We start from the raw sequence: 24818 nt of genomic DNA on the forward strand, positions 1-24818 counted from the left end.
CAACAAATAAGAAAGGTCAATACTTAAACACATTGGAAAACTGTCATATATACAGAACGACAAAGAAAAACACATATATGAACAATATAGATAAAAAAATTTTAACCCAATATACCACGAATTACACACTATCTACATAGAATAACATAACACCCCACCACCTACCCCCACAACATCATAACTCACTCAAAACGAAGACAGCACACACACATATACCCAGCAGGCCCAGCAGTATAACACACGCAGTCACAGGAACAAGACACAACACAAAGCACAGTGAGTATTAAACATAATACCACACGTAACAAATAAAATTCAGAACGCGGTATTAATGAATAACAATTTCACGTTACAGACACACACATGAAAATAGGAAGAATACTCCGATAGAAGAAGATAGGTGTGACTCGCGTATTGAGATACGACATAAGGATGAAAAATCCTGAACAATCTTAATTTTTAAAATTTATCATTATATATGACGAATATATAGTTAGTATAAAGTCAACAGGGCATGCAATGAAGTAGTTCGACGTGCATAGAAAAGCACCTGAAGATGGCACTTTAGTGCTGAAACATGAAGTCCAAGAGAGAAGAGTAAGGTGAATAAATGTATGCACTGTAAGACGGTCATAATAAATCATGGACATAAATCAGTGCAACAGGACGCTAAAATATAACATTATTCTGAAGTATGCTTCACAAGACCTAACACATTTGTATAATCTTCTGAAGTATGCTTCACAAGACCTAACACATTGGTATAATCTTCTGAAATATGCTTCACAAGACCTAATATAATGGTATATAATCTTCTGAAATATGCTTCATGAGACTTAACAGTGGTATAATCTTCTGTAATATGCTTCACAAGACCTAATACAATGGTATATAATCTTCTGAAGTATGCTTCACGAGACTTAACACAATGGTATAATCTTCTGAAATATGCTTCAAAGACCTAACACAGCGGTAAAATATTCTGAAGTATGCTTCACAAGACCTAAAACATTTGTATAATCTTCTGAAGTATGCTTCACAAGACCTAACACATTGGTATAATCTTCTGAAATATGCTTCACAAGACCTAATACAATGGTATATAATCTTCTGAAATATGCTTCACGAGACTTAACACAGTGGTATAATCTTCTGTAATATGCTTCACAAGACCTAATTGAATGGTATATAATCTTCTGAAGTATGCTTCACAAGACTTAACACAATGGTATAATCTTCTGAAATATGCTTCAAAGACCTAACACAGCGATAAAATAATCTAAAATGTGCTTCATAGGACCTAACACATTGGTATAATCTTCTGAAATATGCTTCAAAGACCTAACACAGCGATAAAATAATCTAAAATGTGCTTCATAGGACCTAACACATTGGTATAATCTTCTGAAATATGCTTCACAAGGCCTGATATATGTATATAATTTTCTGAAGGATGCTTCACAAGACCTAACATACAAGCGTGTGAGACGATTTTCTCAGTTTCTCCGTAACTAAACTTAGCAGAACCATCGAGAGCATGAGGTTCATATCTACACTGGCCGTCATATCTGATATTCATATAGTACCGTCTGCTTATTGCTGAGCTTTCTTTTCCCGCTTCGCTTATTCTTCGACCATAAAGATGGAGACATTGCGTTCCTCCGCAACGTTGTTCTATTTCTGCGGAACGACACGACGTTACAACCCAAAATTTCGTATTTCTGATACGAGAGTTTTCTGTGAGAACCTCAGATTCAACTTTTCTTCTTTATGTTTTCCTCATTCATTGCATAAGAAGGATATGAAACCATCTTCCTATGTTAATAATCGAGGAATTTTCCAGATTGTGGTCTTCTAGGTTGTAACATTACATCTTCTTGTATGTAAGTTTGGAGAATATTACACAATAAGGAGCTCCGTAATTTGGTTTCCTTGAAAATGTTAGGATGGCCAGATCGAAGAGGGTGAGGTGGGCTGGGAATGTAGCCCGCATGGGAGAAAGTACATTAGAAAGGAAACTCGGAATAAATACCACTAGGAAATGTTATTTAGAGATGAGAGGATAATATTGAAATGGGTCTTAAGAAAATACGGTGGGAAGTTGTGAACTAGAATCATATAGATAAAACAGACCACTGAGGAGTTCGTATAAACACGGCAATGAATTCACAGCTTACGTAAAATGGTGGGAATTTTTTGAGTGGCTGAGGATTCTTTATAAGGACTTAGTTATTCATTTGGTAGATATGCAGCTACATACCAACATTCGTGAGAAACTGTGCTTCCATCTTCAGGATCGAAATATGTTCGGTTGGATTATATAGGCGTACTGCAAGTTGATCACTCAGATCCTCGGAGAGGACATATGACCCGGCTTGACCATGAAAAAATTAATCCATTCTACAATTCCCAATCCGGACTAATTTTAATAGTATGCTTCCATCTACGCTTTCTATTTCCCAGTGATCCTTTCATGTTTTATTAGAAAACATTTTATGCACTTCTGTCCCGGGCGTTCTATATACCAAGTCCACCCGATTTTCCCTAATTTTATCATTCTGGTAATATGTGGCCATTATGAAACCGTCCTTCACCCTCCTGTTGCTTAATTCCTCTCAGATCGAAATATTTTCCCCACTACCATGTTCTCAAACACCCTCATTATATGCTGGATAGGGGGTTCTCACAGCAGTGCCTACGAAGCTTACTGTCTTATGGGTTCCATATGTAGTATGGCAGAAGTTCACTGACGTTTTGGAGTGACGTACCTACTATATCTTCTGTTTCGAAGAGTAAGCCCGAGCAAGCAACTGGCATGAAAGTAAAAAAGTAAAGCTCTCCCTGTACCAGGCCGTAAAGGCCCATAGGGCTGTGAGACGTTGAGGGTCCCACATTATCTAGACAATCGGCTCAAAGATGGCGGTAAGGTTGTCAGCCTTACGTGCCGGCCGCGCGTATTTAATTAATTCCTGGTACTCATTTCTGTTAGAGGCTGAGTAAACCCCAGGGCATAGTGCGGCTGGCAGGATTAGGTCAACTGAAAAAATCCAATGACCTATTCGGGACTTGAACACGCGACCTTCCGGCTTGCAGCATAGCCCCTCAACCAACTACGCTGCCATGAACTGGCATGAAGCAAGTAGAAATCAGAGCTCTTTCTTCATTACTCTTCGATAACTAAAGTATATTCCTCCGAAACGGATGTGAAATTCTATTTGACACATTCCAGAAGTTACTAGTTCTTATCACTCGTATAACATTTAATTGTAATGTAATGTGTTAGAATGTTATAATAACAACACTCGAAAACACAATATGTCAGTTAATAATTCCGACTAAGACGTGCCTCGGTCTACGATTTCCAAACTCAACGATCCCATTTAAGTGGAAACCCTTTAGGTTTACCTTCCGAATTTTTGGACTTAAGTAGAAACTTGAATTCAAACCTGGGCCACATTGTAATGCTCTGGTGGCTCGAATTGAAGCTCTTAACGATCCACGATAAAATACAAGGTGATTCTCCCGTGACCTATAAACGGAATCCTCGATAATAATTTAAAATCACTCTGTATTAATTAACTTAAAGGTAAGAAAAAGCTATCCCTGTAACAGGCCGTGGAGGCCCATACGGTTGTGAGACGTCGAGACTCCCACATTTTCTAGAAAATCGGCTCATAGATATCGGTAAGGTTGTCAGATTTACCCGCCGGCCACCCTTTACCCCAGGAAGATTCCCTTGTATTTATTTCTGTTAGAGGCTTAGTCGACCCCAGGATAAGATAAATTGAAAAACCCAACTAATAGGGGAATCGAACCCGCGACCTTCCAGCTTTTAACATAGTGCCTGAACCAACTGCGTTACCGCGTGACCCATTATTAATTAACTTACTTTTAATATTTTTAATATTTAATGCTTTCTTATATGACGTTCCTTCGGTGACTTTATAATACAGAATTATATCGTATTATGGGTTAAAATATTGAAGAGTAAGTCTCAGCCCTGATCGCCAGGAACGTAACCCTATATTTCTCATATTACAATGGTCTCCATTTGCGATATTTTAGAATTATGACTGGTTTTCGGAAAATCATTATGTCCTAAGTAGCACGCGGTAGGGTATTTGGTTGTGGCACTATGTTGTAAGGCGGAAGGTCGCGGGTTCGATTCTCGATGACGTTATTAGAATTAGTTTGACTTAATCCTACCAGCCGCACTATGGCCCTCGCATGGACTCAGTCTCTAACAGAAATGAGTACCAGGAATCTTCATGATGGTAAAGGGCGGCCGGTGCGTAAGGCTGTAAACCTCACCGCCATTTGTGAGCCGATTGTCTGGAAAATATGGGACTTTTGACGTCTCACAACCCCATGGGCTTACACGGTTGTTACAGGGATAGCTTTACCTTGTTACCATTATGTATACGTATATTCCTTTACAGTAGCTTATATGATGTACACGTACATGCTGGTTAGTGATGAATGAAACTGTTGTCATGGCGGATACTTGTAACTGTGGTGTGATGTGGCAGCCAGAGGCTTCGGGATGCGGGTTGTGGGCGGCAAGACCGGAAGTGACGGGAGACTCTTTGCCTACATCGTCTGGACCGTACCCGGTGGTCCCGCAGAGAAAGGTGGCCTCCAGCAAGGTGACAAGGTAAGAGCAACCACGCTTTAGAAGCTTAGGTGGCATGGAGCCCGAAAACTTAACACTTTGAAGCACAAACTGGGAGAAGGGGGGGCACGATAAGCCATGTACGTCACTTCCGAGTACGGAAGTCATCCATGACCTGAGCAATACTCACTAGCCTTGGTTTTTATGAACGAATTCGTTGATTAAATTCAGGTGGTAAGTTTTAGCGTTGTAGAAAGAGACTGTAGAATTGTGGTCTTCCGGTTAACTGAGAGTTTCATAATTTGGCTAGGTAATTTGGGGGTCTGCAGAAGGAAACATCTAATTCTGATGCATTTAAATAGGGAAGGCTATGTAGGAGCATGAAGTAATAACTTGTAACTTGGAAACCGTCTCAGATTTTGTTTCAGAGAGAAATATGTGAAGACCCTGTGATGTGAATGTCGCAAGGCATTCTGGTCTCCAATTGATATCTAGCGAAAAGTCTGGACACTAAGGAATTTAAAGGTTCCTTCACGTTCCCATAACAACTGTTATCTTTATTGTTGAGAACATAATACGAGCGTACATTAGTTATGACAATATATTTTCTAAATAATATTTGAGAACTCAGTTTCCTGCTGCACAAGAAACTAGCTGCTTCTCCAGTATAAAATGCAGATACACAAATAGTTTCTGTTTATTCCGATAATCATATTAAACACATAAATACATTTTAAAATACTCCAAAAATAAATAAATACACTGTGGGAAAAATGCCGAGTTATATAGTGTTAAAGTAAAGTAAAGAGTAAAGCTATCCCTGTACAAGGCTGTGAAGGCCAATAGACGTTGAGGGTCCCACATTATCTAAACAATCGGCTCAAAGATGGCGGTAAGGTTGTCAGCCTTACGCGCCGGCCGCGCTTTATTCCCCAGGAAAATGATTTAATTAATTCCTGGTACTCATCCTTACCGCTGTCTTTGAGCCGATTGTCTAGATAATGTGGGACCCTCAACGTCTCACAACCCTATGGGCTTCCACGGCCTGGTACAGGGATAGCTTTACTTACATATAGTGTTAAAACAGATAGTAAATATAGCAGCCATTGCGTTTTAAAGGGTGCGAATTTGAAAGTTCTATATTCGTCTAGAATTGTTTTAGTTAATGTTATAATTGACATTTGTTCGTGTGTTGGTCCTCCCTAATAACATTCAAACCACTTAATTTAAAATTCGTGGAACACCGAATATTGCAGTGCGATTTTAGATTGCATGAAAAAAAAAGGGTATTTCCTGTCAAGCTGAAAACTTTCATCTTCTCAGTAATAATTCTGATCCATGGAATTATTTAACAAAAATCGATCCATTCGACTATTTCATTCCTAAAGCTAGCAATGCCGAACCCATCCAGTCGGTTCATGACTAGAGAAAGCATCGCCGCGATAGGGCGGCAACTTCTCCACCTCCGCTGTAAAGCGATTAGTCAGGACGATTCATTGCAGGGGTTTAAATGGTGCGGGCGAAGAAAAGCGGCCCTTGAACTTTCAGACACAACTGTTGCCTTTGTGTACATATTACAGGCAATATATATAAGCCTCTGTGGTATTTGGTCAGAGTTCCTGGCTACAGATCCAGAGATACCGGGTTCGATTCCCTGCGCTACCAGATTTTCTTAGAAGTAGTGGGTCTGGAACGGGGTCCACTCAGCCTTGTGAGGATAACTGAGGAACTGTTTCATAGATGCTCCGGTCTAGAAAACCGAGATTAACGGCCGTGGGAAGCCGTTGCGCTGACCACGTGACACCCTCTATCGGCAAAAGTTGGCACTAACTTCGCCGACAAGCGGCGGTTGCACGGTCGATATAGTTCGCTTGCGGACTACAGGCCACCGAGTTTTGCCAATGTCTGTTACACTGGAACAGACTACAACAAAGAGTTTAAGAAAAGAAAAATGAATCACAGATATGGCAACCAATTGTCTTAAATTTACGTTAGCACACAAAATAATCCACTCTTACAAAATTTTTCGACGAACCTTATGGAACAATTTCCGTGTACCAGGCGGACTCGAATTAACTACAATGGTCGAATAGTTCATATTTTGGAGTATCTGACTCGAATCTCGATCTAGGTGTTCGCTATTCTAACAGGATTTCCGTTTTTCTCAGTTACTTCATCTGAGTGCTGTACGTTAAAACAAGCCAAAGTTTCTTCTTCAACGTCCTTTCCAATTCATTATTCACAATAGTCTTATCATTCAACGATATATAAGCTATTCAGTTGAAAAACGTCTATAAATTGTCCAATACTCAATCAGACGACATATTTTGGAGCAGTGTGTTACAAATCTGAAGAATAAGCTTGGATTTAACGATGCTGTGTCAACTGCAGCTCTTATTTAACGCTAAATGATGTGAAACGATAATGGGTTTATTTGAATGTTGAGGACTGAGGAGGAATTGCTCATGGCCTATTTCAGTGTGTTGTCCTGTCATCGTCGTTGTAAGTTAACAAATTAATATCCTCTGTGCGGACAGACAGCGTCAAGGCATAGATTCGAACCTGGCACCGCTTGAACTTACTCCGGTAAGGCTGAGTCTCACGTGTTCTGTGTTGTGTCACCAGGTGCTGGAGTGGGACGGTGTTCCGCTTGTGGACCGCAGTTTTGAGGAAGTGTGTGCTGTCATGGACCGAACGGGGGAGGTCGCCGAGTTACTAGTGGAGCATGGCACTGACCTGTGAGTACACTGTTTCTCCTTCCATTTAAGACCCTTTTAAAAATATTTCAAAAACAATTCTCTAAGCTTTTACACCTAGTACCTTCATAGGGTGTCCCAGGAGGAAAGGTCAATATTCTGGGAGGTTATAGTTTCGGCCATTCTAAGCAAAAATTGTATATGTATATACCTGGTGCTCATTTCTGTTAGAGGATGAATCGACCCAGGGTCATAGTGCGGCTGGAAGGGTTAGGTTAATTGAAAAGAATCCAGTGACATCATCGGAAATTAAACCCATAACCTTCCGGCTTGTAGCATAGCACCTCAAACAACTTCGCTACCGCATTAATTAAATAATTTTTCTGGGGAGTGAAGCGCGGCCCTACAGAACGGACAAACCCATTGTAAGATGAGGCAAACAATTAACGTCAAAACTATACCACATCCATACCACGGGCCTCCAAGCAAGTCTGAATATACCATTATATCCGCGGAAATATAACAAAATTGCAACAAAATGACTTGATGATATAGAATTTCACATGAAGAGTTTTAACCTTATTTTATGTCATAACTTTCGTTTTAATAAGTTTACAGTTCATTGTACTCCTATACCGTGTATTTTATAATGTATTATCAAGTATCCAGCTGTACCATCGCAACTGAAGTTCAGTGGTGTGTGAATATGGTGATCATGTGTTTGCCTGATGATGGCTTCATGGCCCGAAACATGTAGCTAAGTTAATTTTAGCCTTCACCTTTATATTGTTGTGTTGTGACAGACTTTAATAAAGAAATTGTATATTTTATTGCTAGTGGGGTGATACTAAGTCCCTTGTACTGCGGCTACTTCTGGCTTATTCTACCAGCCCCAGATGATAGGTGAGGGTGATTGTGGAGCAATTGGTGGAATGAAGATTGGCAGGGGAAACCGAAGTACTCGGAGAAAACCTGCCCCAGCGCCTCTTCGTTCACCACAAATCCCACTTGACCAGAACCGGGATCGAACCCGGGCCGCCGCGGTGGGAAGCCAGCGACTAACCGCTTGAGCTATGTACATAATAACACAACAGGAAGCACGAAATGAAAAAAAAATTCTCTTTTATTTCAGGCGAATGTGCGACCTCCTGGACGATCCAAGTGCCTCGGTTTCAGGTTCCAGAAAGTCGCAGCAGGGAGAGTCTTTAGGAATGCAGCTCGGTGAGTTGGCAAACCTGATTTACTCTCTTCATATGTTTACTGGGGGTACATAATCACGCCAAGCGCTGCTTCTCACAGGTGACGCAGATCAACGCTGGTTTATGATTGAATGGTAAATTGCATATACGCATCAGCACTCCCACAGGATGAGAACAAAAATTCGAATCTTGTTAAGATCTGACACTGCTGCTTGTGGGCACAGGATTGCTGAACATTCTGCCCTACTTCACATCGGGAAGTGGTTAATAATTAATTTATTTATTTACCTCTTTTTTCTTTCATTCTTCCCTTCTCTCTTTTTGTGTTTCTTCCCTCTTTTATTTATGTTTTTATTTATTTATAAGATTTAGTCGACGGTCACGGTAGCCGAGCGGTCTTAAGCATGCACTGTCTTCGCTCGCTCGGAAGCCGTGACTTGGTGCAGCAGCCGGTCACGGTAGCCGAGCGGTCTTAAGCATGAACTGTCTCCGCTCGCTCGGAAACCGATATCGTGGGTTCAAATCCCACTTAGACATGAATGTTTAGTGTTTGTGTGTGTGCGCGTGGCACGTTTTTCTGTTTTTGTGTATAGGTGGAGGCCTTGCCATGAGCTGATTACCCACAAAGAGTCCTTCCGAATGTCTAATATCTAGTAAACCGAAGTGAAACGGAGAGGTATGTCAAGGCACCAAATTGGGGCTGTATCACCAGTAGAAAAAAATATTTAGTTAATGACTCTGTCAGAAGTTCAGTGCCATCACTGATTACTGAATTGAAAAGAATTCAGATAAAGCTCTTATGGATTAATTTGAAGTACTTTTCAGGAATTTTCCTGGAGGGACTAAAGAAAACCATGAAAAACCTGTCAAGATACTTAAATTGAAAACTAACGGAAGCCAGTGTAGCTCAATCAGTGCAGACACTTGAAAATAACCTGGGCAATTAAGCATTAGAATCCTAGCAGGAAGACGATTTCCTTCCTCTCTATAGAGTGAAGAGACTCCAGGGAACACCCAGTAACCTATCTAGTGGGTACCAGGGGGTCCTTCCCTGGCAGTAAGTTGCTCAGGCGTGAAATTGATTACTTAACTCAATCTAGTGCCGGGGTTAAGAATGCGTGGAAGAGATACCTCCATTCCCTCTCATGTTTCTATGCCAGCACGTAATTAACCACAAGGATAGCTTTATTTCTAGTCCTGATGGACGTTACAAGATAAACCTGTAACAGATTTCCCGTTGGTAGACAACGAGTCAGTGGATGGCATTCACAGAAAGCTGACAGTGTCTACAGAAAGATTTTTGTCTTCTAGAACACAACGCTCTATAGTCCATTGTAAGTCAACCAACGTTTCGGAGGAACATGTCGCCTCCATTTTCAGGGTCGAAGAATATATCAAGCAAGAAACCAGCTTGTATCAGGTAAAAGACAAAGCAAGCTTTTTCCTACTTGCGTCACGCTGGTTTCTTGCTGACCCTGAAGATGGAGGCAAAATTCATAATTCATTCGTAATTTATTTGTTTTTGAAGCAAGTTGTCAGTCTTGGGCCATATTTACTTCACTTCCCACATCCAACTACACTTGATTATTTACTCTGCATCTGACTTCCTTTTGGAAGATACCAGGTTCAAATCTCTGTTGGTCGAAGGGCATTCCGACTCCTTTATTATATTCGTAAGTACTCCGGGGGAATGCCGAAATCATCTGCAGTGACCTCTTATTCTACAGGATGTCCCCCTTCCCACCCAAAAATTGAACAGAATCGAATTTTATTTTCCGATTTCCCAAGTGACTGAAAGCAGATAGCATAACGCATGTACAACTAATTTTATCCGCAACTTTGACAGCTGAAACAGTGGATATTTAATATAGCTTTCACATATGAGATTTCAATTAATTACTCTCTTTTGGACCAAAACAAACTCCATGGCTTCAGTCCGCAAGCGAACTATACCGACCGAGCTACCGTCCCTTGTCGGCGAACTCTGTGGTCTAGTGGTCAGAGTTCCTGACTACAGATCCATAGGTCCCGGGTTCGATTTCCGGCGTTACCAGATTTTCTGAGAAATAGTGGGTCTGGAACGGGGTCCACTCAGCCTCGTGAGGATAATTTAGGAGCTACTTAAATGGAAAAGTAGCGGCTCAGGTCTAGAAAAACGAGATTAACGGCCGTGGGAATCCGTTACGCTAACCACGCGACACCCTCTATCGTCAAAAGTTGGCACTTTTCGGACCACAATTTGCATCTTTCCCTGTTCGTCGTGTACATTCAGAGGTCATTCAACACTAAGTAATTACATTATCTCATGGATTATCATTAAAACCAAGTCTAGCAAAACCTGGCTTCATACGTCTCGTGATGGGCTGCCTAGCGCGATTACATTTCCTGCTTAGGTGATCAGGTTAAGGAATTTAATTAGAACCGCCATACCCATTACAACGAAAGACTGTTTGAATAACTGAAGTGTTTTAGCATTCGTTTCTAGGTCTGCGTTCTTACGTTATTTGATATTTTCTGTAAATATCCATAAAAATTGAGGTTTCCTTTTGCCTTAAATAGGTAAAGTTTACCCTGTGCTTAACTACCATATTTACGCATGTATAGGCCGCACAATTTTTGCCAAAAATTCAAGAGGAAAACTGGGGTGCCGCTTATATTCGAAATATTCGAAATCACACTTCATTTAAAAAAATATATTCATAATTAGTAATACAGAGTGTTCTACTCCTGAAATAATATTCCAAGAAAATTATTTTTTCTATAATTTCTGTCTGAAAATTGTGCTGCGGCCTATACATGCGTAAATACGGTAATTAAGCACTACGCCATGAAGGCGTATGGGGGTGGGTGTATAGACCCACATTTTCTTGACCTAGGCACTAGCTGGAGCTGAGTGGTCAGTATTACGCCCCGGCCGCTTTACCCCCGGGGACAGAGCCCTCTGTACCATTTGGATAGGTGTTGTGTGGACCCCGGAGCCGGTCTGAACGACGTAGGGAAGAAACAATTCTTGACCCTACCGGGACTCGAAATCGACTCCTCGGTCGTCCATCTTGTAGCCAGTCGCTATACCGACTGAGCTATCCCGTCTCCCCTCCCTTGTGTCTTGTTTAAGAGAATGTATTGCGTACTAACATACGGTATGTAACTAGCCTCATGAAGAAAATTCCTTCTATGAAATATAATATTTGCCGAGCTAGTCGAGAAATTCCCCGATCATTGTGGAATTCTAAGGTACATTATCGTATACACAAGACCATACCACTGGTCCCATTCTGCAACCTCATATCTTATTTGGAATATTGTATTTCAGCGTCACGTTGTGTGTGAACATCTTACAGGGTAATTCATAAATCCCTCCGGAAATACTGACAATAATTTAGAATTAGACCAAATATATGGCCACAATTGGGCGATGATTCTAAATTATTGTCGGAGTTTCCGGAGAAATTTATGAATTATCCTGTGTTATTGGTTCGGTCCCACAATTCGTGTACAAACTTATATATTATTTTACAACATGTTTCGGCCCTTTACGGCCATTATCAGGTGAAATATTCACACACACTCTATTTTCCTGCTATTTTCTCATACCCTGACCAAAGTTTACATTTGGGGAGGTCATGCATGTTGTTTAGTAATGCAAACGTATAAAATTCTGTGCAAAACATTAAAATATTAAATAATCAAAACTTATTTCTTTAATATTTAGTTTCGTATTATCCTCCCATATACGCTTAAGTTTCCAAAATAAGCCTGAGCCCCGCCCAGCCTCCTATCCAGTGGGTACCCGGGGCAATTTCCCCGGGAGTAAAGAGACCACTCACCTCCAATTAGTGCCTAGGTCAACAAAATACGGATCTATACATCAACTCCCCCCTACGCCTTCATGTCATAGCGCTTAATTAGTTAAGCACAGGGACAAATTTACATTTACCTTACTTAGAACACAAGAGTATTTTTAATTATTACACCGTAAGTGGACGGAATGTATTTTACGATTATAACGGTTTGGATTAGGCTAGAAAAATATGTAAAACAATTGGACTTTCGATCATACGACTTTTACAGTGGACCAAATCGCGACGATGAAATTGTGGATTGGACCTTCTGTATTAGACCTAAAGTCCAAAAACCTATACTATTGATCAACTGGTGCTTTGTGATGGGAACTGATTTTTGACACAGATGTCTGTATGCAGAATGGGACCTATACTGAACACAACTGTAGCCGTCCGCTATTTACAGTAGTGCTGCTTTTCCTACACTATCCAGGATTCAGATACTGCATTGTCAGGCGGATTGCAGACCACTAATTTGCTGGAGATAATGCACTGTCAGCAATAGTGACGATACCTAGCTCCTGTCGTCACGTTTTCTCCCTGTAGGCATTGACTGATGATTGGAAACCTCTGTTTATATTCATCATCGACCATGAGGAAGCTCACACAACTACGTTCCTGCAAGAAGTGGATAAGAAACAATGAAATTAATGACCCTTATCCCCATAACTATAGTGGACTGACCCAGAAGGTCACTGATATGTTTTCTTAAGTAATATATAGTTTATTATTATAAACATAAAGTTGTCCCTGTGCTTAACTAATTCAGCACTACGTTGTGGAGACGTATGGGGGAGCAGATGTATAGATCCACGTTTTCTTGACCTCGGCACTAATTGGAGATGAGTGGTCAGCTTCAGGCCGCAGCCGCTTTACCCCAGGAAAAGAGCCCCCGGTAGCCATTGGGTAGGAGGCTGGGTGGGCAAAAGTACAGTACCAGCCTGGACGACGTGAAGAGGAGAAAAATCTTGCCCCTACCAGAGCTCGAACTCCGACCCTTGGCCGTCCAGCCCGTAGCCAGTCGCTATACCGACTGCGCTATCCCGTCTTCTATTATTGTTATTATTGTCCCTCTAATAAACACTGTCCTTCTGCTCGGTGCACCTGTGCTGCCAATGGGGTGGGTAAAGATCTCGACATATTTGCATTCGGGGCCATTTCTCTCAATCATATTTAGCATGTAAATAAACAAAATTTGGGATAAATTAATATGTTTATACATTGATCCATTTAAAACTTGAATTGTTTTATATTTTATTGCTGCCATGGTTATTCCAATCAAAATACTAATTGTATAAATTTTAATTTTCTCACTTCTCAATGATAGGTTTGATTTGTGTTGATGGAGTTATTATTATAATTAGTAACTGAGTTATTATTATTATTATCATTATCATCAACGTATATGTGTGTATGTACATGTATTGTCCTTTCTCACCACAAGTGGTATAACTATTGGAAATGTACTTATTTTATTTTCTCGCCTGTTAAAGCTAACTTCAATATTTCTTGGAATTGTTATTAATTTATTGCTATTATATTTTTTCCCTTGTCACTACAGCCCCAGTGGGCCTAGGCCTACCTCCATGAGCTCCGTTCACTTCGGTTTTTCTAGATCTTACAAATTCGGTAGGACTCCTTGGGCGGGTGATCAGCTCATCGCAAGGCCTCTACCTGTACACAAACACAGAAAAACCTACACACACAAACTAAACATCAATGCCCAGAGTAGGATTCAAACCCACGATCCCGGTTTCCAAGCGAGCGAAGACAGTACATGCCTTAGACCGCTAGGCTACCGTGACTGGCTATTGCTATTATATAGACTGTCATATTTTGTATTTCGCTCTTTAATNCGTGCTGGATTCGCAGACAGTATTTACGTTTCTAACTACAAAATTTACAGCTTTACTGAAACTGACTAATTGACACGATGTTTAGTCGTAACCATTTCCCGACCTCTTGTTCTGCATTTCGCGCAGACAGAGGCTATTAAAATTCCCACACAACTCGTGGAGGTGGAGTACTGATTGCAGTTTCAAATTTATTACAAAGTGTCATGCGGTGTCATGACCTTGAAACTATTATGGCATGTCTAACCGTTGCCGGGCAACGGGAGGTCTAACGAGTTACCACGAAGACAGACCCTTGATAAACGGTCGGTTAAAGAATGTGTGTGGATCGAAATACCTGTCAGTGACAATTTCTATCCACTAATAAGAAATCATTACATTCGTCCTGATTGTAATATCACAATTATTGACAATTCCTTTTTTTAAGAAATTTCAGTGCACATCAGCATCAGATAATCACATTCCGTGACTTTATTGTGCCTGTCTTAAGACTGGATTAGTGCCGCGCCACTTCTCAATTCTCAGTAAAGTAAAGGTATCCCTGTAACAAGCCGTGGAGGCCCATTGGGCTATGAGACGTTGAGGTTCCCACAATTTCTACACAATCGGCTAATAGATGGCGGAAATGTTGTCAGCCTTATGCGCCGTCCGCCCTTTACCCCCAAGAATATTCAAAGAATATTACTGGTACTCATTTCTCTTAGAGGCTGAGTCGACCCCAGGGCCATAGTGCAGCTGGAAGGATTAGATCAATTGAAAGAAATCCAATGAGCTCATTGGGACTTGAACCCGCGACCTACCGACTTTCAGCATAGTGCCTCGACCAACTACGCAACTGCGTACCCGTCTCAATTCTCAGTGCTACAATAAAATTAAACGAAATTTAATTCACAAAACCATCTGTTTTCTTGCTCTTAATCAACGTAATAGCTCTATCATAAATAGTGCACTACTCCATTTAGTGTTCTGAGGTATTAGAGACATGAGCACTTCTGTTTCAAGCTCTCTTGTGGTCACTCCCGATGAGCACCATTCGCCACTTCTTGGTTTCAATTTAACTCTCGACTGTCATCGTGTCTTCCTGCCCACTCACCGCAGCTGCGCTCAAGGAGATTAACTGCTGCTCTCTCATGTCTTACGTCGTTCTGACTGGTCTAAAAGAAAATTCCGTCGATTCTGCAGTGAATGATCTCTCTTCCATAGTACATGAAGCTATACATTTAGCCCTTCCTTACATAAGAACCAAAACTTATACCCTTCCGCATTGATGATCTAATTATTTAAAATATTAACACTTCAGAAGATACAAGAAATCAAATTCTGATCACAACTATAGTGTTAATTGGATAAAGCCACAATTAAAACAGACAGGTTTAGTTGGTTAAAATCTAAAAACTGAACCTAAGGAATTTTGCAAGTGCGTTTCTAACTTTAAAAAGAATGGTCATGCTGTCACTCAATTCAAAATTGGTGAAAATGTAATAACGCAGCTTCGATGTATTTTTGAAGACTTTGCGGATCATTTCCTTAGGTTCTATCTGTCTCTCTTCTGTTGCTATTCCAAACACTGCTCATTCTACTTTCTGTGATTTTTTAAACGTTCCTTCGATTTCCGACTCTGACGTTAAGAAGTAAATTCGACGTCTAAGCCCGTCGAAGCGTCGATCCAGATGAAATCTCCAGTTTTATCTCTGAAGGCTGCTCACAGATTTTTGTCCCTCTTTGAGTCATATTTTTAATATTAATTTATAAGTTTCCTACTCTGCGGAAGCAAGCTGCCTTCGTTCTTGCTTACAAGAAAGGTGGCGGTGCTCTAATTACTAATTACAATAAAGTAAAAAAAAAGTAAAGCTATCCCTGTAACAGGCCGTGAAGGCCCACTGGGTTGTGAGACGTTGAGGGTCCCACATTATCTAGACAATCGGCTCAGAGATGGCGGAAAGGTTGTCAGCCTTACGCGCCGGCCGCGCTTTACTCCCCAGGATAATTGTTTTATTAATTCCTGGCACTCATTTCTGTTAGAGGCTGAGTCGACCCCAGGGCCATAGTGCGGGTGGAAGAATTAGGTTAATTGAAAAAGATTCAATGACCTCATCGGGACTTGAACCCGTTACCTTCCGGCTTGTATCATAGTGCCTCAACCAACTATGCTACCGCGTGCCCCTTATTAATTACAGACCAATCACAATTTGAAACCATTTTTTCAAAATTTTTAGAGTGAAATACATGAGTATTTTTCTTTTTATTTTAAATTTAAACTTCACCTATATCAGCAGGGTTTCACTAAATCGAAGTTTACTGCAAGCAATTAACTAACTTAAACTTTATCACAGCTTCTGTCCGTTCACAACGGCAAGCCGATTCAATTTACTTTGACCTCAGCCAGGCCTCTGAAAAACTTCCTCATACTCTTTTGCTCCATAAACTTAGTAGTTTTGGACGTTTCGGGGAAACCTGTTGTTCTCGTCTTCAGTGTAGGCCTTACGAATCAATAAATCAGGGACACATTCCGCATTCTGGTACTGATGCAGTGACCGCTATTTCAGAGGAACATACTGGCTCAATCTTCCGGATGTAGCTCCTACCCTGAAGACTGCAGCAGTAGTTTCCTCCGAAATTTTGATACCTATACATCAGACCACACTATGTCACATCCCAGACGACTGTGTTCTACACCGTCGCCGCTCTGAGGACTTCATAACTTAGTGGGATTGGATATAAGTCGTCCTTTGCGCCTCCTTCATTCGGGGATATTTGTCTCGCGCTCGTATGCACTGGGAAGCCGGGCAGCTCAGTCCTGTAGCGACGGACTATGGGCTGGATGGCTGGGTTTCGATTCCCGGTAGGGGTAACAGATTGTTCTTTATTCCACAGCGTCCAGACCGGTTCTGGGGCCCACCCAACCTTTTATCCAATAAGTTCTCGGTAACTCTTTCCCCAGGGGTAAAGCGACCGGAACGTGAAGGTAGCCACTCACTTCCATCTAGTGCAGCTATTCCTCTAGTCCTCATACATCTTCATATTTTGGTGCTTAATTAATTAAGAAGAGGGACAACTTTACCTTTTATTTTTTTACTTGTATGAAATTAATCTAATTCCGAAAGCGTCAGCACTTCACTCGCTTCGAGGAACATATAACAAAGGAAGAGCGATTTGAAAGCTCCCAGAGCCGTAAGACAGTAAAATATGGTCGCGATTCCCGTGGGACTCGGAACCAAGAATCACTGAACTGGCGAGGACTGGCAGCAATTTAGCAGCCAGTCAGTGAGAACCGTAAAATATAATTTCTGCCCTCAGGTTTCCGCAGCTGGAGCTCATTGTCTGGCTCTGACTGTAGGAAACACGCGGAATAGAATGTTGACGTATTTCCTAAGATATAACGACCGCCGCCATGAGGGCCAGGGGTATGACCTACCACGTATCACGTAACTGTCCAATTTTGTCGTTGTAAACTGAAGCAAACGCTTAAGAATAAAAGATTGAAACATTTTTAAAATATATGGATTCAAGGAAGGAGCCGGGATAGCGTAGTCGGTATAGTGACTGCCCACGGGCTGGAAGACTGAGGGGTCGGAGTTCGAGTCCAGGTGGGGTCAATAATTTTCTCTTCTCCACGTTGTCCAGACCTGCTGAGGTCCACCCACACTCCTATCCAAGGGGTACAGGGGGCTCTATCACCGGGGGTAAGGCGACCGAGGCGTGAAGCTGATTACTCACATCTAGCTAGTGCCAAATTAGTTAAGCACATATATAACTTTGAGGACAAGCGGTAACGTAGTTAAAAGGTCGCGGCTTCAAATCCTGATGATGTGAATATTTTTCCAATTTACCTAACTCTTCTAGCCGCGCTATGGCCCTGGGGTCGACTCAGCCTCTAGCAGAAATGAGTACCAGGAATATTCCTNGGAGCCTCGACGTCTCACAGCCCTATGGGCTTCCACGGCCTGTTACAGGGATAGGTTTACCTTTTTTCTTTGCCTTTTTACATGGACAACTTTACCTTTTACCTTTACTTGTTGTGGGAGACAGTTAGGAATCTTTACATCCCTTGTTTACCCAATTGTAATTTATGTATAGCCCGTGAAAATATTGTTTCATTTCTCTAATGTATGAAATATTTCTTTTCTTACAGAATCCGAACAAGAGAAGACGCCTACTTCACCAACACGACGGAAATTACCCAAAACACCGGTATAAATACATATTAAACCAACAACAAATTTACCATTATTATTCAATGTGCCTGTCACATTCGTTGTTTATGCTTGTATATTTGTTTGTTCTTTATACAAAGACAAGCTTTGCTTCAAATATTAATAAGAAAGCACAGAGTTAAATGTGAACATATAATTTCAAAAATATGCTTAGCTGTGAATTGGTAACTCTAATGATCTCATAATCCGCTCCTTAGAATATTCCACAGTTACTGAGGGTAAGAGTGAAGTAAAAGAAAATGTGTAGAGTCCACAAGATATTTCTTCAAAGTACAAAGTACCAACATCATTTTTAATTGTAACGTTTCGTAAAACCGGTGTGAAATTTGTTTCGCAACTCATTTATTACATACAATAATGTAAGAAATTGTTGTTTGAATTAATTAAAATTTGGTTTTTATATTGTAAATATAATTCTTCTTTTGGAATTCGAAAAGTTATGTTTTATGTAATTTGATTCTACAGTTGCGTACTGCATATATCACATTACATTTTACTTACAAATTATATCTAAGCAGATTATGTATTAATTTAACTTAAATATGATTACATTGAATCATTTTTGCTATCAATAAATGGAAAAAATTACTAGATTCCTACATAAAACTTTTATATTTACATTGTAGGCAAGACCAAATATCAATTTACTGCATATACAGTACATTTAGAACTTTACTACCGCAATTATATTCTATTAAAAGTCAGTTCCAATAGTCCAATTTAGAAAATTTCTCGTAATTACGTTAATAACGATATAATAAGCAGAGAAATTCATAACCATTCCCCGAACACAGTAAGTTAAATAAACATAACACCATTCGAACATTCTGGTACATTGTCAGGTACAACGTATATACCTTTTTGTATAAAATGCAGTATTATGAAGACAGATGCTTAAATATATAATACCAATATTGAGAAAAATAAAATAAACGAAGATTTTTATAATGAAACTTTATTCATACAATAAAAGTTTGACTATGTATAAGCTTACATTTCTGAAAAATTCTCAGCTGCCAAAGGAAATCATTCAATCAAAACTACAATAAATTAAAATAAAATATAAAAATAATTTGAAAATTATATAACATCACAGGTTTTAATATCGCTAAAATTAAATTTTACATAGAATGAATATAAATGTAAGAAAAGGAAATTTTACTATTTGTCAAACGATTTTACAATTAAAAGTATATTAATAAGGTCCTGATATTCCATGTCCTCTATTTGTAGATACGCGTGAAACTTCCATAGAATATGTACATATATATCTCATGATATTTTGTGGTATCTGTACCCACCAATAAATTAATTCAATTATAAAGTAACCATTCATCCATCAAGACTGTCGCAATGAATGAGAAAGTTTGTGCACGAAGCAAAGCTTGTACAAAAATTATTTTTATTTCTGTGGAGATAGAGAATTGTTTGGATATTTTTATATTGAAGAATGTGTGCTGAGTGTGTTTAAAGCAGTGTGTATCTGGGTAAGGTGCTCTGAATTGCTGTAGTTTCAAACAGCAGCAGTTTTACCTTGAATGTATATTGTTTTCATAATCGACGTGATTTAAGCAGATTAGGTTTCATATCTGTCAATATAATTTGGGGATATAGAGGGGAAAGCAACTGACAAGTGCGTTCAGTTATCAAATTAGATGCAGATATCATGTAAAATTTCTTTACTGAAAGTAAGGGAATAAGAAGAGGCCGCGCCATAGCTCAAGCGGTTAGTCGCTAGCTTCCCACTGCGGCGGCCCGGGTTCGGTTCCGGGTATGGTCAAGTGGGATTTGTAGTGGACAAAGTGGCACTGGGGCGGGTTTTCTCCGAGTACTTCGGTTTCCCCTGTCAATCTTCATTCCACCAAATTTTCCATTATAATAATCACCCGGGGCAGGCTACAATTGGCCAATCAGTGGCCGCCGTGCCGAGTGAACCCAGTTGGACTCCACCCCCCACTAAACGAATGTAAAAAAAAATTAATTCGAATAATCGGCGTTCTACACTACATGTGTCAGTCCATAAACTGATATTCCGCAGGTTTGACGTACCACATGGCTTGCATTCATTCAGATTTATTTCTGTTTCACCGTGATCATATCAATACGGATAGCTACAGCTTACAGCTATTATCTGACAGCAGACTCAAACATTTTAGAATTTGAGCAACGTTGGCGCAACCTAAGGTTTCCAGTAACATAATAAGTAAAACAGCGATGTAAAGTAAAGCAACGGTACACCTAGATCATTCTAGAAATTTCCGTCTTAATTATTCACATTATGTGCCTGTTCTTACGGAGCGAAGTATGAACCAAGTTAACAAACCCCTTCCAAATGGGTTTAATGATTATATTGGCGAAGTCTCACTTCATGTACTGTATATTTATTTGTGTAGTCTGAACAGACCTGGCTGTTACCTGTTTTAGTGCAAGCCCTAGTTTCAAAACCACAATGCCCTAACACAGGGGCAGACAAACTAGGGACCAACGGTGATATTCAAATAATATTAATAATACGGTCACCTAATTAGTTTTAATTTTTCTTATATATTACGAAAACAGTTCTTTGATCATGAAATATAATTAAATGAATAAATATGTATATTTCGATAAAGCATCAAATTTTTGAGTCCTTAGTACATGAACCTACTATTTGCGAATATAAGCTACGTAGGAATGGGCATATAGAGTCAAGTACGGTTCACTCCAGATTAGTTTAATATGTGTATACTTTCAGAATACCAGCCACATTTTAGGAAAAGTCTATCCGAATAAATGACTAAATAATTACCATAATGTCTTTTTAAGACAACTAGAAAGTGTTTGGTGTCAATGAGAATAATTGACAACTTTTGAAAAAGATTTTTTGACAGAATTACTGGGTTTCTGAACATAACAATTCTTTTTTCGTTTCTTTTCGCCCCGCTCCCCCCTATCACTCCGAAATACAACGTTCGAACCCAAAAATAATCAAATTGTCCACCCTTTCTCTGAAGAAAAACATAAAAAATTAGGACTTGTTACTTCAACAAAAAGCTAATGCATTAGAACGTTGTATAAAGCGTCAGCAATAGCAGAAGGGAAAGAAACTTCTTCATATGCATGTGGATTGACATTCAAGAAGGTCCTATTAATAACTTTATTCTTATGTCACGTCTAGCAGAAGTTTATGTTCTCGGCGAAATAAATCACAGCAAATATAAAGAAAAATTTCAGTAGACTAATGTGTCAAAAAATTATATTATTATTATTTAAACTTAACATACACTGGAGAAAAGTATTAATTTCACCCTATTACATCTGTATCTTTCTCTTGAAGATATATATATTTTAAAAGTAATAGGTTTACTTATTTATTAGAAGTAAGTGTGAAACTTGGTCTCTAAGGGAGGAACATAAACTGAGGATGTTTGAGAACAGGGTGTTGAGGAGAATATTTGGGCCGAAGAGAGATGAAGTGACAGGAGGCTGGAGAAAACTGCATAATGAGGCGCTTCATAACTTGTACTCTTCTCCGAGTATAATTAGGACGATCAATTCAAGGAGGATGAGATGAGCAGGGCATGTAGCACGAATGGGGGTAGAGAAATACATATAGAATATTGGTGGGAGAGCCAGAAGGAAAGAAGCCACTGGGAAGACCAAGACGTAGGTAAGTGGACAATATTAAAATGGATCTTAGAGAGATAGGATGGGTTGGTATGGACTGGATTTATCTGGTTCAGGATAGGGAGCAGTGGAGGGCTCTTGTGAACACGGTAATGAAACTTCGGTTTCGATAAAATGCTGGGAAGTTCTTGAATAGCTGCACAATTGGCGGCTTCTGAAGAAGGGCTCAACTCCATGAGTGAGTGAGTAGAAGTAATAAACATTCTTATGCATCTTCCTGTTGATATCGCAGCAACTCAGACACGCCCCTAGCTATTATGTAAAATTGATATATTTGTTGCTGTTCATGAAATGGTAAGTGTGTTAAGACTATCAGAGACCTGTTTACAATACTTCTGCAGAAAACAATCCGACCTATGTCGGGTATTCATAGGTTGTTTTCTACAGACCGGGGTTTGTCCAGTGATTGAGACTAGCTCTTTCTAACGGGCCAAACTGAGTAGGTTTATCCTTCCCCACCCACCTGAAGATGGAGACAGATCTAGTCTCCGAAACGTCGTGGTCTTTTGTCTTTTACATACCAGACGATGGATGAAGTCCAAAACAAGCCAAAAGAAGTATAATATACACCATCGTCAGAATCCTTTCAAGTCTAACTTATTTACAAGCCAACAGTTTCTTTAATAATTTTAATTTTGTACCTACTTGAAGGTCCATAGCTTAAAAGCAAGAAACTTTCGAATATTTCATAATTTAAGGACTGCTTGATAGAAATCCTATATACAAGTTTGGTATTTAATTATTTTCTAACTATAATAACGAAGCCAATATTCCTGTAATTAGCACAAGATTTATTTTGGCGTAAAATATAATAAGTAATGAGCATATTAATTTTAATGACTTCTGAGAAAATGCTTAAGTTAGATATATTTACAGTTTAACAATCTTATAATTTCAACAATACTTGGCAACATCGTTCTTATTACTTTGTACCTAACGTTGGCTTCGGAATCAGTTACATTTCTAAATTCTGGTGCCACAAAAATTCCCCGTGGTTTTAGTCCGCAAGCGAACTGTACCGACCGAGCAACCGCCGCTTGTCGGCGAAGAAAAAGTAAATGAGCGTAAAGAGATAACAGCAAAATTTGTCATCCACATTTAAAGATTATGGACAGTTACACATTGCATTGTGCAAGCATAAAACCATTATATAATCTATTTATATAAGAATAAAATTATTACATTTTATGACACAGGAAATGTCTTTTCGGTAACCCACTTATTTTCTGACTCAATATTTTGTATCTATCGGCGCCCGAATCATGGTATTGACTATCAACAAAACATGCACGATTTCATTGAGAAGTGCCACTCTTTGAAATCAGTTATTTAAAAAACCACGCAAGCATTAGTGAGAAGTGTCTATTTTTACCAATTTCATGGTGCTGACGAGTGATTCAAAGCACAAATATACAAAAAATTATAGGTATTAATTATTAAATTTTCTGTTCATGATTTTGTTTGAGATTTTGTGTATATACAAATCACTATATAATACACCCATGTACAGATCACGAAAGATATATCCACAGGACCAAAGTGATTTCATAATACACACTTAAATGTGTTGGTTTTGTGACAAAGGGGTGCATGGTCGTCCGAAACTTGTCCGAAATTCTATCTCCTTATCAATGTCTCATGATTTCTTCTATACTGTGCTAACATACGTCTTCCTATTATCACTCTGTTATATATCAATCGCACTGACACCAACCCCAGCTTCAGTCGGATGCCTGTGTACCTTAACCTTGTATATATTCTAATGCAAAATTCTATTTTCTAGGACCATTTATTCTCAAATTTATAATTAGAACAGATTTAACTACATATTACAGGACCCGTATGGTTATGCACTGTAGGTCAAGGTTTGTTGTTAGTAATAAATGTCTTTATATTGGCTCCTAATATTCGTAAAAATACGCCTAACGACAAAATTAACAGTGATTTTAACTTTTTCCACTAATGTTAAAAAAGTTTCAAGCACACCGAAAGCATCCTGTTAGATTTCAATGAGACATGCTGATAAATGTGTTTAATATGAAATAGTTGGGTCTACTTCTGTTACTTATCTCCCAGCATTTTTCTTGGGTGTATTATCCTTGCGTAAATACGAGTATATTCTAATACCGCAGGCTTTTGTGGCTGTACATTAATATTAGTCTAATATATGATTTCTGCTATCGGGAATAGGCCGCGTAGAATGCTGAAGGTTTCCCAGCGTTTCGACAAGTATTAAAATTGCCATCTTCCTTGACCGACCTCATGATCGCCCCCTACTGGAGAGCACCACATTCCTCAGTTCGTCCAATCACGGCTTCAATTCCGATAGACCGACAAGTACGACATCTGTGTGAGATCTTCATAATCCCTCCCAAGACATTGATCATGATGTCAAGTGACGTGCTTGCCGAAACGCTGGCGGAATCTCAGTATTGAACTCCGTGGCTTTTAGTCCGCAAGCGAACTATACCGACACAACGATCGCTGCTTGTCGGCGAAGTTAGTACCAACTTTTGCGGATAGAGGGTGTCGCGTGGTCAGCGCAACGGATTCCTACGGCCGTTAATCTCGGTTTTCTAATCTCAGTATTATAATGACGAATTCCCGAAGGCCGAATACATATATGTATATTAATGATATTGTTTAATAAGATCTCTACCCCCTGATTTTTATTTGTTCATGTTTATTCCTTGAAGGGCACGCGGTAGCGTAGTTAGTTGAGGGGCTATGCTACAA

General features: G+C 39.6%; 1 protein-coding gene and 1 long non-coding RNA gene across 3 annotated transcripts in view; one reads left to right on the forward strand and one right to left on the reverse strand.

Annotated features, from left to right (window-relative positions):
* Positions 1–24818, forward strand: part of LOC111867606 (regulating synaptic membrane exocytosis protein 1) — a 395538-nt gene that overhangs the window by 320273 nt on the left and 50447 nt on the right. For both annotated transcript variants that reach the window (XM_033752742.1, XM_033752743.1), the window contains exons 15-18: positions 4530–4654; positions 7238–7350; positions 8441–8529; positions 18335–18393. In XM_033752742.1, coding sequence (XP_033608633.1) covers positions 4530–4654; positions 7238–7350; positions 8441–8529; positions 18335–18393 — 386 coding nt within the window. The remainder of the gene's footprint in view (positions 1–4529; positions 4655–7237; positions 7351–8440; positions 8530–18334; positions 18394–24818) is intronic.
* Positions 1–24818, reverse strand: part of LOC117282566 — a 189889-nt gene that overhangs the window by 109242 nt on the left and 55829 nt on the right. The gene's annotated exons all lie outside the window — the stretch shown is intronic.

This window comes from Cryptotermes secundus, unplaced genomic scaffold (genome assembly GCF_002891405.2).
Source record: "Cryptotermes secundus unplaced genomic scaffold, Csec_1.0 scaffold548, whole genome shotgun sequence".
NCBI lineage: Eukaryota > Metazoa > Arthropoda > Insecta > Blattodea > Kalotermitidae > Cryptotermes > Cryptotermes secundus.